Source organism: Aquila chrysaetos, chromosome 2 (genome assembly GCF_900496995.4).
Source record: "Aquila chrysaetos chrysaetos chromosome 2, bAquChr1.4, whole genome shotgun sequence".
NCBI classification, from domain to species: domain Eukaryota; kingdom Metazoa; phylum Chordata; class Aves; order Accipitriformes; family Accipitridae; genus Aquila; species Aquila chrysaetos.
In genome coordinates, this window is record NC_044005.1 from 12,911,498 (window position 1) to 12,930,263 (window position 18,766).

At 43.6% G+C, this 18,766-nt stretch overlaps 1 protein-coding gene across 18 annotated transcripts in view; it reads right to left on the reverse strand.

Moving 5' to 3' along the window:
• Nucleotides 1-6,030: 6,030 nt before the first annotated feature.
• The window catches only part of TRAF3 (TNF receptor associated factor 3), a 74,730-nt gene continuing 61,994 nt past the window's right edge, over nucleotides 6,031-18,766 (reverse strand). For all 18 annotated transcript variants that reach the window (XM_030040229.2, XM_030040200.2, XM_030040210.2 and 15 more), the window contains 2 exons: nucleotides 15,176-15,350; nucleotides 6,031-13,915 (listed from right to left, as the gene is read on the reverse strand). In XM_030040229.2, coding sequence (XP_029896089.1) covers nucleotides 13,344-13,915; nucleotides 15,176-15,350 — 747 coding nt within the window. In that variant the 3' untranslated portion in view covers nucleotides 6,031-13,343. The remainder of the gene's footprint in view (nucleotides 13,916-15,175; nucleotides 15,351-18,766) is intronic.

Consider the following 18,766-nt stretch of genomic DNA (forward strand, 5'->3'; position numbering starts at 1 on the left):
GGAGAGGGTCCCCAGGTCGGCTCGCCGGACCTCGCCATCCACGCTCCCTCCACCCACCCGGGTCCTGCTAAAGGGCACCGCCTGCACGTCCCACGCCGCCCTCCCCTGCAGAATGCCAGCTACCTTGTAATTACTAATAACGGTTTCAGTGTATTTTCAATTAGCTCGCTTGGAAGAGAGCAGCTTCCAGCGACGACTTGTAATTGTACTTTGGCCACCAGCTGATTTGCTCATTACCCGGCGCACGCCGCGGCGGTGCCGGCGCAGCCCCACGCTGCTTTTGTTGAGGCTGCCAGGGGTCGAAGGTGGCAGCCGGCGGCGGCACCGGCGCACGTGACTGCAGGAGGAGGAAGGACTCCACCATCCTCCTCCTCTGCCCCAGCGCCGAGCGACGCTGCGTGCGGGCCCAGGCCCGCGACTTTACAAGAGCGTGTTAGGAGCGGAAAAGGACGGGAGGAGAGCAACGACATCCTGGGAAGGGGACAGCATGGGCATGGGGACAGAGGCCCATGCCGTGGGGAGAGCCGGGGGGCACAGCACCCCTCCGGCAGGAACCCTTCGGCTGACGCTGGTACAAGCAGGGTGAGGGCGGAAGATTTGTGAAGGCAGGGGTTTACAGGAGCCCAGGAGGAGACTGGAGAAGTGCTTGGAAGGGACATCAGTGGAGGCGTCACCAACCGCAAGAAGCTCTGACCTGACACCCGCGAGGATTTAGGAGCACAGGAGGGGGAACAGGCCATCCCCATCCCACCCCTTCATGCTCCCACTGCTTCCCAGCTTCTAGCTGGGCAGACCCAGGGGAGAGTGGGGACTAGGGACCCATTACTCCTGGGTAATCTCTCTGTCTCCCAAAGCCTTAACCCACTTGGTATTATTTCACACCTCTACTGCAAGCACAGGACTGAGAAGAGCAGCAGGGCTCCTGCCCCCAGGATGCCCCGGCGCAGCCCCGGGCGATGCACCGTGCCTTGTGAAGGAACATGGAGGTCTCCCTTCCTGGAGCTCTGGCCCCACCGGTGTCATGAGTGTGGCCCACGAATTGCCAAGAGAAAAAGCTCCTGAGCAGCAGCTCTCAGCCTGGGCATCGGCCAAAATGCAGTCAGCGCTTTCTGTGCAGGGAGCTGGATGCCGAGAGATGACCTCGAGGTGAAAGGCTCCCATGCTCTCATTACCACTCACAAATCTCTCCCAGGGGACTTTCAGGGTGAATGCTGGCTGCAGTGAGATGTTCTGTATTTTAATAGAGGAGGAAAAAAATTTAAATCATGGATAGTCAGCAATAACAGCACACAGGAAGGACTGCAGTGTGCAGAGGGCAGGGTGCATGCTTGTCTGTGGCCTCAGCATCCCACAGCATGGCTGGGGCGGGCAGGAGCAGAGAAACTGTTCACAGGACCCTGTGCAGAGAGCGATGCCATGGGCCCTGAAACTCAGTGTTTCGGGAGGTGCTCCACACCCTTATTTTTACTTTTTGTGCCCTGCAGCTGCTGCTTCTGGACCCTACTCCTTTCAGCTGCTCAGCAGCTCCGGTCCCACCAAAGCTGATACCTATCTGATTTTAAGTGAGCCAGGATTCACCTGACAAGCAGGCAGAGGTCTAAAATACCCCATCTGCCCTGTGTTCATCAAAGGGCCTGCGAAATCCTTCCTTGTGGATGGATAGTCCCTGCTCCCCCCACTCTAGTGTTAGGGCAGGGCAGGGCAATTACAGAAATCCCAGCAAAACCAGCGTTACTGGGGACAGCTGCTCACTACACTGTTACTGCTAGGAGTGAGGGGACAGAATAACCCGGCCTTGGCTGTGTGTCTCTCCCCAGGGCCAGAGCACACTCCTCTCCAACCCAGCTTTTGTCACCGCTACCACCCCAAGATGCTGCTGTGCCCCAGGACCAGGCAGGCACAACGGAAGGCTGCACGGCAGCAAGACTTGGATCAGGCAGTTACAGGGAGAAGCAAAGATGAAAGAAGGGAGAAATGAGTCCCCAGAAATGAAAGCAGTCGCCCTAATGCTGAGATCAGCACATTTTACTCCTTGCCGCCAGCCTGCCCTTCTGCTCCCCAGCCTGCTCCCCCCGATGCCCCTGGGGAGGGCGAGCACGTCGCCACCGCAGAGGGGGAAAACAGCATACAGCGGATGCTTGACCTTCCCAGCATTGAGTTATAAACTGGCATCAAAGCCAGAAACGCTATTCCCCATAGTCAGTCAGCAAAGCCACCTCCTAAAGACCTTCAGGGACATCCAGCACCTCTCTGAATTCTTCCCTGTCGTACAACTGCATCTCTTCTCGCCGCTTAAAACAGTTGCAGCCTGCAACACAAGGGACATCTCCTCCTACGCGAGCCCTCAGTCCCAGCACTTGGTGGCTGGAAAGGGAAACCAGCGCTGAGCCCATCAGTATGAAGCACCGATGGTTGTGAGCACCAGTCCCCGAGGTGGGTGATCGCCCCCAACTCACGCACGCTCCCTGCAGCCCTCTGAACAGCAAAGATGCAATAGCACTATCCCCAGAAAGTCATTAAACGCATGGAAAAATTATTCTGCGATAACCACGTTAGGCCCCATGGCCTCAAAGAGAGAGGGCAGAGGCATGCCAAAACCAGCTGGCTCCAAACCGAACCGACCCCACTGGGGGGCATGAGACTGCTTCCAGGCATGCTGACAGGCCAGGCTGTACCCAAGCACGTCATTTGCCAGGCACGGTGCGACACTGGCACAGTGTGGCATTGCTTAAGGTTTGGATGTGAAGTTAATCCTAAATAACTGGGGAGAAGTGCCCTGTCTGGTGACAGACCCTCTAGCTGTTGCATCTCATGGCTGCCCTGGAAGCAGGCAGCCCCAAGCAGTGATCAGAGGGAGCAAAGTAAGATCCCCCACGGGATTTCCTTTTATTTAAGAAAACGTTAAAGTCTCAGGTGCAACAGCACATTCTGTACTGGCACAGCTGATCCCCGGTGGCAGAAGAGCTGTGCATGCTGCCAGGAGAGGCACGGCCCCATGCCAGGGCCGGTCGGGAGCTAAAGCTGAATATTCAGTCAACCCACGGAGTTAAACCCTCCTTGGGACTCTGCGCCGATTCAGCAAGAGGAACTCACCCAGCGCTTACAGGCCTCGAGCAGCCGCACGGTCACCTTCCCCTGGGAGCAGCAAGGCAGGAGAAGTCACCGGAGGGGATCCCGTCTGATCTCAGAGCTACCTGGAAGCCACGACTTGCTTCTTATCTCACAGACTGAAGCAGGAGAACAAGGGCTTTCTGCTGAGGATGGCTGCAAGCAGCAGCTATGGAGCTACATCCGTGTGGATGGGGGATCTGAGCCAGCAGGCCTGTTCCCGAAATCACGAGCCCACACCCTGCCGCACGCTTTAACCAGCCCACTTCATCCAGCCCCTGCGCTCGGGTAAGGTTTCTTTTTATCCTCGGAGAACTGAGTGCCACTTGGCAGCCACCGCTATCTGCCCCCGGGACATCTGCTAAAGGGGCAATGGCTGGGGAGAGGCCCACGCCTCGCCCGCGTTCCCGCGGGCTGATGGCGCAGGGTACGCTGAGACAGATGCCATTTCTACCAGCCAGGGCTGATCCAAATTATCTCCTCTGCGGGAACTTCTGTGTTGGCACAAAGCAGCCATCGAGTGTCCATAGCGATGTCTGCAAACAACTCCTGCCTCTAATCAGCACAGCGATGTTGACAAAACACACATTTCCACCAGCTGCAACCGGTACTGTGGCCAAACACCGCTTAACCCAATTTGCAGCCTGCGGGGTGGAAGTCAGTCCCCAGGGTCTCTTCTGTGTTTGCCAGCCCAGCCGGTGGGAATTCAGGTCCCGGCTCGGGCCATTCCCTGTTCTTGGGAGCCTACGGGACGCACAAGAGCACGCATCGGGGTCCGACGTTCACCGCTGCCAGGGGTTACCCCGAATGAACAGAGCTGGGTGGGCTCACCCTCCCCAGGTGCCACGTTCACCGGGGGGGGGGGGGGCAGGGGAAGGCACTCGGGTTATCCCCTCTTTTGGCCAAACAACAAGGACAAGCCAGACAGGTTACTCGATGGCGACAGCCTCCCGGGTTCAACCCAGGCGCGCGGGAAGGAACCACACAACTGACTCATGGAAAACCAGCTTTGGGGAAGGACGCGGGAAATCACCTCTTTCGCCACTTGTTTTGACAAGCGGATGTTTCCCCCTTCCTCAAACAATTCCAGGACTTGGTCACATCGAAGCAGGCTGTCCCAGAGAGCAGGAGATCAGTTCACCTGCAGGACCAAGAAGTCAGAGGCTTTGAAAATGCTTCTCCTTACCAGATGGCAAGCAAACCCAAGGCTTGAAACTCTGGAAAACTTCAAAAAAATTTAAAAAATCCCCCTGCAATTCTTGCAAGAGATGGCCCCAGCAGCAGGTCCAGGCTCGGGCAACGTACATGTCTGCGCAGCACCCTCTTTAGACCAGGAAAGCTCCGCACTCTGCTCTCCCAGAGCTGGCACTCTGCTCCCATCACCTTCAGTTACCGTATCACCCGCCGGGGGGAAAGCATGCTGCAAAGCTGCCAGTCACCTTCTGTGACCTGTCGCGGAGCAGAAACCTTCTATAAAGACTCACTCCTGCCGGGAACAGCATCGTGTATCGTTTCAATTGTGATTCATTGGTGGCGGAGGAGGAGCAGGGAGGTGAGGAGAGAATCAGTGTTTGCCTTCATCTTTAAAGCAATTTGTTTCCTCTCCACCTATCCCACTGCACTGTAATGACACAAGTGTCACATCTGAGCAGCACCAAGCAAAGAAATTTGGAAGGAGGAGCTCCAGGGCTAGCAACAGCTGCTCTTCTTTAAGAGGCCTCTGCTTGAAAGTAACCCACTTCATTAAGACAAAGTTCACCATCTTTTCATGCTCCACAGCGAGGAGACGTGAAGAGCTTTAGGCAGCACAGCCCCTTGAGTGACGGCCGTGGGAGCACGAGTGGAAAGTGTGATGAGTGGGCAGGGGATGCCAGAGCATCCAGAGAGTCACTTACCAGTGACTGCTGTCAGCAGCAGAAGGGAACATCCACCTCAGCACATCCTGGGCGCAGCAAGGACAGCGTTTCTTCGCCACCCTGCCTTCTCGCCGTGCCCACCTTCCTGCCTTTGCCTTTTCGCTGGCATCCCCATTTTATCAAGAAAAGGCATTCAGTGCCACCCAGCACACTTTTAGACTACCCACTGCAAACGCCAGTATTGGCTGGCTGGGTCGCACTCACATTCGGGTGCCGGCAGCGCGGTGGTGGCTTTTGCCGAGACACTGTGGTCTTGCCTCTGAGCACAGGCAGGACATTCCCACATTGCTAAACCCAGTATTGCCCCTGCAGTGACGTGAAAGAGGGGAAGTGGGAACTTCAGTAAGAAAGGGGTGGGAGGGAAGAAGAAATGGAAAGACACACAGATCAGCATAGTGCTCGGTAGAAGTGACATGCTTCATACACCACCCCTGGGGATCAGAGTTTTCATCGCTAGGCTGAATCTGAAATGCGGTGGAAATAATATTGCTTCACTCATTTCAAAACAGCGTGCTGCTTTTACAGACTACACTGTATTCCATGATTTCAAACACACACCTGCAATGCATTTCTGAGTTGAGAAATGAAGAGTCACTAATGACAATGGGGAAGAAAAAAAAAAAAATTACGTTTTCAGACATTCAAGCCACACTGTCTCTCCTTTCCTGCATCTCTTTGGGAAAGCCGTGTAACACAAACGCACGAAAAGCCATTTCAATTATTTCTACTCTATTTGCATGAGACTCTTGACACTGACGTTAGGATGAACACCATCACCTAGTTTATTCTAGCAGAGCTATCCCATGGAAAACAGGACTCTGATAATACGCTAAGTTTCCTGTGAAGAGGAAGGGAAATGCCACAACAAAGGTCTATCAGGTGCGTAAGCACAAAGCACTGAACAGCCAACATACAGTGGGTTCAGAGAGGAGAAAGGATGCACCTTGGCCATTTACAAGTCAACAGCAGTCATTCAAATTCAACACACCAGTTTTTTTTTAAAAAATATGATTTCCTACTTAGATTTATTTTTCCTTTAATAACACAGTTTAGCATTTCAGAGTTTGGCATTCTACACTCTTACACACTGTCCTTGTTTATTAGCATTTAAACACAAAAAGACATAGCAAGACCTCCAAACACAAATAAATACAAAAACACAATATACAATAAACTGAAATACAACATATAATAATGCTATTGGGAAATTAAGACATGTTGCTAATTCCTTTTTTTTAATTATTATTTTAACAACATGGTTATTGCTGAGCAATAAATTATACATTTTAAAGTTGTTTTCCCCCCTAAAAGAAAAGGACGAGAACCACTGGTTACCAGATCACTTGCACTGTATCCTTACAGCTATTGATAATTAAGACAGGCAGAATATACACAATCAAATGAGGTTGGCCTTCTTTGGTCTTTGTTTTTGATCATAAAACTGAACACAAGTGTACCGTTCACTGAAGAGTATGAGAATAAAGAAATGGATACACAAGTTTCAAACATATTAATTTGTACATTATTCTTGATCACTGATGTCTTTTCCATAGATATTTCTTACAGAATTTCTTGGAAACAAATGTCAGCTTTAGTTTTCCCGATTATTACGTTGTTCCATGCATCTTAAAGGTTATCCTACTTGTCTAAGAGAAATGGACCTATGTTTAGCCCATCATCTCCTAATGGGGTATTTTTCACAGCTCTCTAATCACCACTAAATCATTGGAGTTTTATACCTTGTAGAAAAAATCCTGAACTTCCCCCGTTCTTTTTTTTTTTTAATATAAAACTGAAAAAAATATATAAACCAAACAACAGCTATAAGAAAAACAAAATAGGTGGATCACATGATGCATCAGCAACGATGGAAGCTTGTACCTTCCCATTCCACAAGTACAGATTATACAACTCTCTGCCAGTGACGCAGGTCATAGTTGGAAGATGTGTCCTTTCATATGTGAGCTATATTCAAATCCAAAGCTCACAACACTATGCAAGAAAATGACCTTTACGAATGATAATGCTGGTTTATCTCAGTAACCCTTAGACAGAGTCAAATTTTATCACTACGCATCACACTGCCAGCAATGGAGCGTGTGAACACCGGCATTGCTAAGAAGTTAAAAAGTCCTTGCAGAACTGGCAACCAAATTAAAAGCTTAGTTCCAAAGGACCAAAAACACAAACACCACATAGAGACAAGAAACCCTCCCCTAAATGGGTAGGTTAGTAAGCCACAGAGTTGGGATCCAGATTTGAATTCCACATCAAGTCTGGGATGTTTGGATCCAGGATTTTGGTTCAGGTGCTTCTCTGTGAAATTCAGAACTTATTCGAACCCTAAGGAACTAATCCTAACTTGGAGGGAAAAAACCTAAACAAACACAGCCTAGTATCTACACTAATATCATGAAATGGAAGACAGAAGCTGCAGTCTTGACCACAAATTAGAAGAGAAATAGGAATAGTCAGATCCCTTACACGTTGTATATCTCTACTCTTCTAAATCTTAAGAGGATGTCCCTGAATCAGCAGTCCAAAGTTTTCCACAACCTTCCTAACTGGTGCTTCTCAGCAAAAGCCTGGATTAAGAGGCAGGAAAGAACAATTAAGCCCTCCATATTTTGGTTTAAAGAAAACAGGAGAAAGCCCCACAAGAAAGAAATGGTCAGTCATGCTACAGGCTGGTAGAACAAAGATGAACCCACTTCAATTTAAAACGGTATTCTCCCTCCTCAGTTAAGAGGAGCGTCAAATGAGACTGACTTCGTTGGGTGATTCTGAACAAATAGAGCAGGACACACATTTGCTGCTATTATTCACATCGACACATTGCGCCGGCCTTCCACTCTGCAGGCCGTGCAAAGCACTGCCAAGTAGTGAGCAACGTCTGGGCTACCACACACGTACAACCCCAAATCATGACAGCTTGTATGTTTAATTCTAGCCCTTACTGTCCTGATGCGGGTCTTTAAGGTATGTCAACTTGTTTTTTGGTTCCTTTAAGGGACAAACGTATTAAAAGAGCAAAAACCTAGTGATTTGAAGATAACACTAGGGAACTGGAACCTCTCATTCAGTCCCGGCTCCAGGAGATTCCTTTTCTGACTCTGGGCAAGTCACTTCACATCTCATCCTTGATTTCCTTTTTCCAGAAAATAAAAACAGCACTTGCTAGAAGAAGAACATGTTTGCAGATGTGAAGTGCTTCCTATGCTCTACATAGCACTAAAAACTACTCTGACTGAATTCCCAAACCGATCGCTTTTATTGCAGTAGCTATGATTTCTAGGTCAACCAGAATATAGAGGTATTGACTCAACAGGATAGGAATTCCAGGAAGAGGTCCAGCTGCTTTTTATTATCTTTGTTCCCAAATTAAAGGAAAGCATTTGCAATTAACAAGTTGCCCATCACTATTTTTGTTTAAAATTCAGGAATCTCCAAATTAGCGGAGTATGAGGAAGGACCTGTGTCCTAGGTGACATTCCAAGGTCTTCAGAAAGGCTAAACAAACTGTTTGTTTGCTATATACAGGTCTTCAAACCTGTAGGATGTGAACCCAAAGTTTGCCCTTAGCCAAGATCCTCCCTTAGCAGCAGCAAGTTATATTTGCACCAACTGATCAAGTATAACTTGGGGGAAAGGGTTTTGTTTCATCACTTCTACGTAAAGAAAAGACTTTGCATATATATGTGCATGCACGTCTGTGCATATATGTATGTACCTACACATGTACGAGTAATTTACAGAGCAAAACCAAAGAGATTAGGTATGCAACCCAAGAATTTTTCCCCCTCACCTATTTGTATATTTGCATAGTTAAATCATATCAAGGCATCAATACTGCAGTCACATTTTTCACTCTTCTGCGGTGCAGGCAACTTTTCTTGTCACTCCCTACACGCTTCTTTGTCTTGGACCAAACAGCACCCGTGTTTTAAAAATGAAACAAAACAACAACAGAAACGCTGCATTGTTGGTGAAATGCCTATCCCACGTGATGGAATACAGATACAAATAGGTGGTAGCTTTTAAACTCCATCTCAACAAGCCAGAATCGTGGCAAGCCGAGCAACACGAGCGATACAATCACAACCTAACATTCATGGGTTCAACACTTAAATTACAACTAACACAAATCTCAATTACCTTTGCATTTGAGAAATTCACCAGGCACAGAGACAGGCATATATCTTCAACTTTCCTTTTCCAAGTAGGAAAACCCACAGAAAAAGGAAATAGACTGTATTTCGTATTTCTAAAGAAAGCTAGCATGTTACCCACATTTTTTTTCCCATCAAAATTATGCCACCCATCACCCCCTTCTCCTATTGCACATTCTCTTTGTGAAGAACAACATTTACAGTACAAGGCTGAAATCAACATTGCATATTGTAAGTCAGCAGTTGAAGGTGTACCATGTAGACAGTAACTGAAACAAGACCCCTTTAATTAGATCAGAAAAGTAATGCAGACATGGTCATGCATCATAATCACAGGTTGGTCTTTAAACACCCAAATAGTTTCATCCTGTTTAAAATTCAAGACTTTCTAGGTAACAGATGCACTCACCCTGTGCTGAAGAGCGTACAAAGAGGGCAACATCCAGATTGTCACACACTGGAATCTCCCTAGAGAAAGCTGGAAACGGAAGAGGCTTGTACATAACTTGGAGCGTCATCATTAAGAAAGAATACCAGCAAGAGACTTCAGTTGTGTGCTGCTAAGAATTACTAAGCAGAGGAAAAAAAAAAGATTCCATTGAAGAAACTCTGTTCAAAGTAATGCAAATACTCTGGGACCCCCTTGCAATAATGGCATACCACAGGAGTTAGCCGGGATTCAGGAGTATATGTGGGGTCAGACTGTTGCCCTATGAATCACTTTAAACAGACAGTCCCTAGAAAACTTCGGATATCTGGGTCAGGAACATATAGAAAAAAGGATAAAGGGCATTTCAATGATGAGAGAAAAAGTTAAATTATTTAAGTGTTGAGTAAAGCACCAGCTATCTTTTCCTTTCAATTTAGAGAATATACGGTGGCCTTGTTTTCACAAAATGCTACATACTCCTTGCTGGAAAGCAGAGGAAACCGATTTCTATGTACACAGTATGAACTCTACAGAGATGGCCTGCAAGTTCTGCGGAGAAAGGTGTGTTACAGTCAAGGCTTCAGGTATTCCACAGCAGGCGGTGTCTACATTTGTGTAGCAAGATCCTGGATTTCACAGTACGCAGGGTTGGCAAACTGGAAATTCTCTGGCAGCTTCATGTATTTTTAAAAAATAAGTGCAGTAGGCCTCCATTTTATTAACTGTGATAAAAAGCATATATGCAAAAATATTTTTATATCGATAGCACATTACTGCATTATAAAAGCTGCCCAAGTGAAGCTGAAGATTCTGGCAGCTGGTGCTTTTGGCACTTGGGAGATGTGGAAAGCAGCATAGAGATCTGTGAAATACAACAGTGACTGATGTTTCTGCTACAGTGATCGGCATTAATATAGTTAGCAGTGTTCATATTTAAACTTCTCTATGAAGTTTCTGAGTCAATATCCCACTAAGAGGAGATATTCAGATCTCTTAAAGCTACTAGTTTAGGCTGTGCGCAGACTCAGGAAGACTTCCCTATTAGTTTACACTTTTCGCATGTTTCAAAGTTCTCTTTCAATCACAAAGGCTGGAAACACTTTTTTCCTCCTCTTTTAAAGAGCCTAGATTTAGAAGCGCAATTCTGTCACAGGAGTTGGAAACTGTAGTCACAAATCTGCAGAATATGCTGGGCCCTGCTTATACTAGAAATCTCCTCCAAGTCCCAGATTGAAACAGGATATAAACTGTTTTGAGATGGCCAAACGGTTTCGTTTAAGTTTACAAGACATGCATTGGCAATGGGAGGAGAGTCCTTTGGACATTTCCACTTGGGAATCCTGTTTTCAGTAAAATTCTGTGATGCACAAACACAAAAGCTCAGCTGCCTACATTCACAATTATTAAAATGACACAAGTTGAGCGAACCTTCGCCCTAAAGCATAAGTGATGGGTTTGCTTATGCAGCCTGCATAAAACTGCAAGTGCCATATAATTATATCTAGAGATATAGATGCAGGTATATCTATAGATATTTATCTCTTGTGCAGAACGTCCTCCTTCCATGCTAGAAATTAAATGCTAGCACATGCCTCCATATTTGAGCTTGCACCTGTTGACAGCTATGTACCATAAAGGGAGTACAGTACCTGGACAACGGAAGGCAAGAAAAGGAAGACAAGTTGCCGCTGACAGTTGCGACAGTCAGCAGCAGGCAGTATTCTAGCAGGTGCCTGGAAAACCCATGAAGACCACTTAGCATGCATTGTATATTAATAAATACTTCTTGCAGGCACTGTGTGTGAAGGCACAGCCAAAAAAGACAACGGCAAAGACAAGCTGAAATACAAAGGCATGAATTCAACTGCACCTTAGACAGAAATTGTGACTATGCCTCAAAAAGCAGAAAACGCATTGAACCTGACATTAAAGGCTGAGATGCAACTTTTTCTTTCAAGCCCACAAAGGCTAAAAACACAGTGGTGCAAGTCCACTCTGCTTAAGTGGTTCTTGGATTTTAAAGAGCACCACAGTCAGGCTATATCTCTAGACTTGCTTGTCACAGGCTATTAAATAAGAAGCAGATGAACACAGCAGGCTGCAATCAGCATGTTTCAGGGCTAGCAAATGCTTTCCACTACAGTTCAGGCTGTTATAAGAAAGAAGCCCGTGCATTCCCTGTTAGGATGCTTGCCTGCTATGAAAAGCTGTCATAAGCATATACATTCGCAGCCCCCCAGAGTTCTCAGATGGGTCCATTTCATGTGATACCACCTTACAACCACAGGCATTAGAGGAAAAATGTCACCTGCCTTCACAGTGGCCATGGGGACTGTCTAGTCCAAGCTCCATAGGAGCACTGAGCATAACGTTTTGGCACCTGAATAAGATGGATTCTACCATGGCCAAGTCATAGAAGCTCCAGAAGTCAAAGAAATGGGCTTTGGCTTCTATTTTGTACATTGCAAGGTACCTATGCGCTCTGAAGACATGGCTAAACATTATGCCTGAAGTCCTTTTAAACTACCATTTCAGATATCAGAATTAATCTGAATAAAAAGCTATGGTTTATAAGCAGCACGGCACATCTAAGGCACATGTATGCATGCAAGCCACCATCACTGTATTAAGACATTGCTGATTTGTCCTTTAGAAGCAATGGCTGCTAGTACAGAACAAACATATAGGCTTTTTTCAGCACTAATCCTCCTCCCCAATACTGAAAATACTATATACTGCTGACAGCATAATGTGCAACATATATAGCTTGATTGGAAAGCATGGGGCAGAACTTTAAAAAATGTACAGGATTCCGTTTAGAACTCCAAAGTTCAACAAATGCCCTATTTTAGGGTGAAAACAATTATAAATCTGATAATGATGCACAGCATCCATGAGTGATTTTTCCTTAATTTTGAAATAGTGTCATTAACTACGACATATATTGTAGGTTTACATTTCTAAAGAGAAATAACAGAATTGAATAGTTTTTTTTCCTATCACAAGTGATAACCAGTGTTTGATATCTTCTATTTTTCTTCCAAGAAATATCAGTCTATCAACAGTTTTAAAATAAAATGTTTTCTGTAACAATAGAACTTTAAATAAAAATATGATTTTGATTCAGATACTTTTGAGAAGACATGGATACTTTTCCAAGATCTTCCAACAAAGTAATTATTAAAACAGAGACCAGATGAGGCCTTAAAAAGACAATATACTATATTTCAGACAAGATTGCACCTCAGTTTTTCAAATAATATCATAATTGCAACATTACTTCATCATTTCTTCTTTTAACATGCTGACAATTTCCAGCTAGCCCACGTGAAGTTTTTTTTTTGTTTTTGTATTCTAGCTTAAAGAAATAAAAGTCAGTAATTTATTCAGCACATACTGTACGTCTTTTCACCTCCAATTGACTAGATCATTAATAAGTTAAAAAAAAAAATCCTCTCTGACCATAATCATTATCCTCATGAGGGATAAGTGATTCTTCAGAGCTTAAGTGTTGCTAGTTCTATTAAAAAATATACCATGGTATGATTTCTTAATGTGTTGCTACTTTCGCAATTGGACCCTATGCAGTTATGCCTTCAAACTCTTCCGTCTGTTCCACAAGGTGGTTCTGTGAGCTTTAGGACCTCTGATTGAAGACAAACTGATATAAAACCCCCAAACGGAGTTGTCTTCTGTTTAATCCGCCTCCCCCATCCTATGTCAGGGGTCTGGTAGATCTGATGTATCCACTATGACTTTAATAAAAATAGTATCATCTTTAATATACGTTCCATTCTCTAGAACAGTTTGAGCCACAAAGACTGGGCAGCCAGATGCAATGTTCATTTCTCCAGTTGGCTTCTTGAAACTGCTGCTGTTTGGATCTGGCTTGAAAGCATCTCCTAAGTGGCGTCGAGATGGTCCCTGATCCATTAGCATGAGAGTCACTTTCTGTTTAAACGGCCAAGGAAGCAACGCATCGTATTCTCCACGCATTATGACAAAAAACAGCGACAAGTGCGTCCCCTTTCCCATGCCATCTCCGTTAAGGTAAACTCTGGCACACATCTTGTAGCCAAAGTATCCAGTATAAAAGGGTTGGCTGTACAAGGACAGAGTCTTCCCCATGACTGCCTCTTGCTTCCGACGCTTATAATCTCGAATTTTCCAAATTAATACTCCGTTGTAACTGGCAGTTTCCAAAACTTGGAATCGGAGGTCCATGTCAGCCAGCCGAATATCATGAACACTCAGCATCTGATCATGTCTGCTCAGCTGTGTCTCTAGCAGGCCTGTGAGAAAACAGAAAGGACAGGGGTGAAAAAAGTGTTTTTTTTCTAAAGACTGTAAAAAAAAAAAAAAAAAAAAAAAAAAAAAAATATTGCCAATGCTGCTATTGTATATGAAAATACTTTCCCCCTTAAGAACCAAAGTGCATTTGGCCACTGATGAAGCAACTTCCATAAACGATAGTTTGCCAGCTAGTACCTAGGTTAGCTGGGATTTTTTACAAACACGGGTGTTAATCACACATGCAGTAAAAGTCAAATACTGAAATCATCTAACATAAATTTTGTGCTCACTAAGCAATATAACTACAGAGCCTTCCATTTTTTGAAAGGAGACTTGGTAGCACTATCTGCAGATTGCTATTAGCAAGTGAAGACCTTGGAAGTGGTCACACATCCTACATAATCCCTCTGAAATTCAGAAGCAATCCTGATCTATCAAAATATTCTTCTCAGACACTACTTGTCTCTGAAGTGTAGTGCTGTTAACATGTCTAAAGTTCATCATAAAAGAACAGAAAATTCAAGCTTAGCTCTGCATTATATGGTCACTTACTTAGTTTGGAGGGAGGGCTCGTTTTAATATCCCCTTTCCCTCACATGAAAATGTTACTCTCTGTCTTTGTACACTGGAAAATTGGTCAACAAAGAATGCTGAGAAGTAGATGAATTCATAAGGCAGGTTTCTTTTATACAGATCTATTTAAATGCTAAGTTCTTTGTCCCAATCATTTAAACAATTACACATGATCTACACTATCTTGCTAAACTCCAGTTTTTGCTTTATTCAGCAAGCACAACAATAACCTTATTCTCAATCAGATTTCACAGTTTCCTTTGGATCAAATACACCTCTGTAACAGATACCAGGACAGGTGGTTTCAGGTACCATCCTGTTGATCCATTCATGGGGGAGAAGAGTAATAAAAGATTACTTGTCAATATACCGAGACTGTAGTTAAAGAAGCTGCTGAAAGCTATTACCTGTCAAAGATCAACTGAGAAATTATTTATAATGAACTAACATTGTAATCAAGACAAGGGTCAAGAAAACAAAATAAAAGACAAGAATCAAGCCTAAGAAACAGCACGGAAGCAATGCCACATCATCAAAGGGATTACGCAGTTTCTTATTCAAAACCCAGTAGAATCAGCATTATTGATGCTTCCACATAAAAATCACAATGGGAGTGCCATTCAAAGGACACCATTTTTCTCTTGACAGCACTGCTGAGTACTTCAGTCCATTGTGCTCACACTTACTTGTATTTCGAGCTCCTTGCCCTGCAGTTTTATCAACACTTTCCAGCTCAGTTACTCTGTTCTGGAGGGATTCTACACTGCTCTTCATACTGTCAGCCTCCTCCCAGTTCTGTCGGAAGGGACGGATTTCTTTGTCCAGTTCTTTCAGTTTCTCTGCTTGACTGTCTATCACTCGCTTTATAAAAGAGTAAGTTATGAGTTAAAAATAACAAAAAGACATTAAATTATGCAAATTAAACAATGATTATATATCGATAAGAAGATGCATTTCCAATATAAACAAGTTTCACTTATGTCAAATATTTTAATAACACAAACCTTGAAAATTTAGAGGAATAGCCCAAGTATTTATAAAACACTTATAAAAATCTTTAGTGCTGCACAGGTATTAATATTAGAGCACTATCAGAATTATCAATACAATTATTTAAAAAAACCCGAATTGTTAGTGTGCTTTTGCCTAAATTTTTTTTTTTTAAAAAACCTTTCAATGCAAGAACAATATTCTGAATGTCTCTATATTGACATTATGGGCTGATATTTGTTGGGTTTCATGTCAGAGTACTTAAGCAACAAAGTACGGGCACAGCAACTTACCATGGTGTGAATCAAGTGGCTGCTCATGTGCATGAGTTTATCATGGGGCAACAGCAAAATAACTTACCCCTCCAGAAAAACATCAGTACTCTTGCACACATGGAGCCTGAGTACGTATATGTGCAGATACAGCGGCATTAGCAAGCTCACATAAATCAGTTATCAAAGCCTAAGTTATTATTTGCCCATAACCATAGCAGAAGCCCTCCAGAGTGTAAACAAAACTACCACTTCTGTCCCCTTAAGCACTTTTAAAATTCCCACCCTTACTTCCTAAATTGATTAAGCCATGCATCCTGAAGGTGCTTGCTGTTGAGTCTTTTCAAGAAAACAAAGCAAAAAACCCAGTTGATTTTGGTAAGGCATGAAATATAATACTAAAGAAAAAAAATATATGGAAAGGCTGGTAATCTCTGAAAGAGGGACATTGCAAGCACCTCAGTATATTACAAATATAAAGGAGAACATATTTCCCAGTCTACCTCAAATCTGATGCAAGAAATACATACCAGTTCACGTTATCACAGCTAATTTGGACTAGCAGGAATTTTAGCCAGAACCCCATAATCAGTTGTGAAGTTCAAATGATAACACAAATATTTGAGACAAGAAACTACTTTTGCTACCACCTACAGTTAAAGTACAAATCTAACTTTATAGTTTATCATCATACAGTGCCAACATGTGTAAAAATGATTTTTCACTTCTTAAAAAAAAGTAGTAGTTGAGTACAAAACAAGAAAATAAAGTTATTTTGCATCTGCCTTCTGGTTAGCCATGTGGATTCAATGTTCCTCACTGATGGGGAAAACCCTTCTGCCTCATGCAACCTTCATTTCCCCTTTTATGCATTTGCTTTTAATCATGTGGTTTCAGTTATACTGAAAGTCTGTAATAATTAATTGAAGACTGTCAATTTGATCAGCCAGCTAGCAAAATCATGCTCTAGGAGTGTTTTATTTTGTTGTGTCTCAAAACGACTGAGTAATCTAACATATTTCAAGATTAACTATTTATTGCTATGTTGGTGTTTTAAAACAAGTTTACATATCTCACTTGCAAAATTACAACTTTGTGAAGGAAAGCTGCGTACTGAATCATAAATGCACGGGTACGGTCTCATTTAAGCAACTTGCCTGGATGTACTAATCATCAGCTACCAACACAGTCACACCCTCTCACTTGGACTAACAGTAATCAGAAAATAAAATAGAGAAGGGCTGTTAGCTATATATAAAAGGAAACACACCATGGAATGGCCTGAATGAACATTGTAAAAGCAGAGCCACAGATTTGACCATTAGTTCACAGTTAACATACAAAGGTAAACTCAAGGTGTGCCCAAGTCCGATCTTTTTCCTCTACTCACACAAAACGAGCTCTCCAAGGCAAGAACAGTAACATGGTCGTGGGTTTGTACAGTGCCTCACGCAGAGATGCTCTAATTTCCAATTGGGACCTCTTGGCACTAACACGGTATCAAACAAAATGAATGAATACATTTTGAGATTAATTGGGAAACTGGTAAAGATGCAGAAGAACTTGTAAACTATTCTTCTTTTGGGAGAAGTTTACTAGAAGTTGTTACTAGGGACCAACTTCTCTCCATCAACCTGCGTGCAACATTCTACCTTTGTACATGCACAACCAATTCTGGTTTTTAGCTGCTTCTACTACACATTGGCAAACGTGTAGTATTTTATCTCCTGTAACTCTTCATGAGAATTCAAGAGATACCAAATAATCAGAAGTAGACTTGTATTCTGTTTTTAAAAAGCAGTGGGATCTCTATCTTTTCACCCTACAGGGAGTCAACCTCCCTCATGCTGGGATGTACTAAATCTGAATTTAATGCAGCAGTAGAGAATTTTACTCTAATTATTCCATTAGAAAGCACACAGATGTCTCACACTGTACTCATAAATTTTCAAGTAGATATCAATCTTCTGCATGCACTTTTATTCCAGCAACTGACCTCTCCAGATCATTAATCCAGAGTTATATGCCTGGCAAACCATTGAGGGCTCTTCTGGATGTTGATTTTCATCTAGGTTTTGTTTGGTATTTCTAATAAACAATTCCCAGAATTTTAGCACTATTACTACTAAAAGAATTTAGAGAATGTCATGAGGAACTGAAGAAAGTTATATTTGCAGTGCTCTCTCATTCAGATGGTCCTAATGGACCTTTCCATTGCAAGTGATAGAGCAAACTGAAAAGCTAAAGAACACACTAGAAAATGAACCAAAGGTACTACTTAACTGGGGAAAACAAATCATACATTCTCCTCCTTTGAAGGAATGTATTACCAGTCAAATCATTTTATATTCACAAGGCCACTGTTTCTTTCGTCTTTAAGTACCTCATGTCCACACTCAGCTCAAGACTTGGCTTACTAATATGCTTCTGTATGCTCGTTAAGAAAGACTGAATACTGGATGTGAAAGCTCCTTTCTACAAGACAGCAGTCAAAAAAGTATCACATACTCCCTTGGTAAAAACGCTTTCCCTAGAGACCAGTATATAGAAAATTAATCTGAATCAAAACACCTTGAGGTTGAGGTTCCTGCCAGTGCCCAGACACCTTAGATGCCTTTACACTAGTGTTTAAATGCCTCACAGTGCAAATGGTGCCAGTTGTGCTCAGTGAAACAGCCATTCCCAAGCCAGAGAAGATTACATGACAACTAATACTGAAACTGTACTAGAAATTACTAGCATGCATAGGACGTGGGGGACTAAGCAAATATCGCTTGTCCAGACCTGAATTGGCTAGTTCTACACTGGAAATATCTGTGGCTCTTGTATAGACATGGCTGCTCAACACAACCCAGAAAAAGAATAGCTCACAACAGGTAACTGATTCCTTCAACTCCTAGTAGGTAACCAAAGAAGTCTAATCATATTGCCCAGGGAAAACCAAGTTGAGGTGTGTTTCCAGGATGCTCTTAACAACCTGACTGAACCAGGAAGTTCCAGTAAGTGGAAGGAATC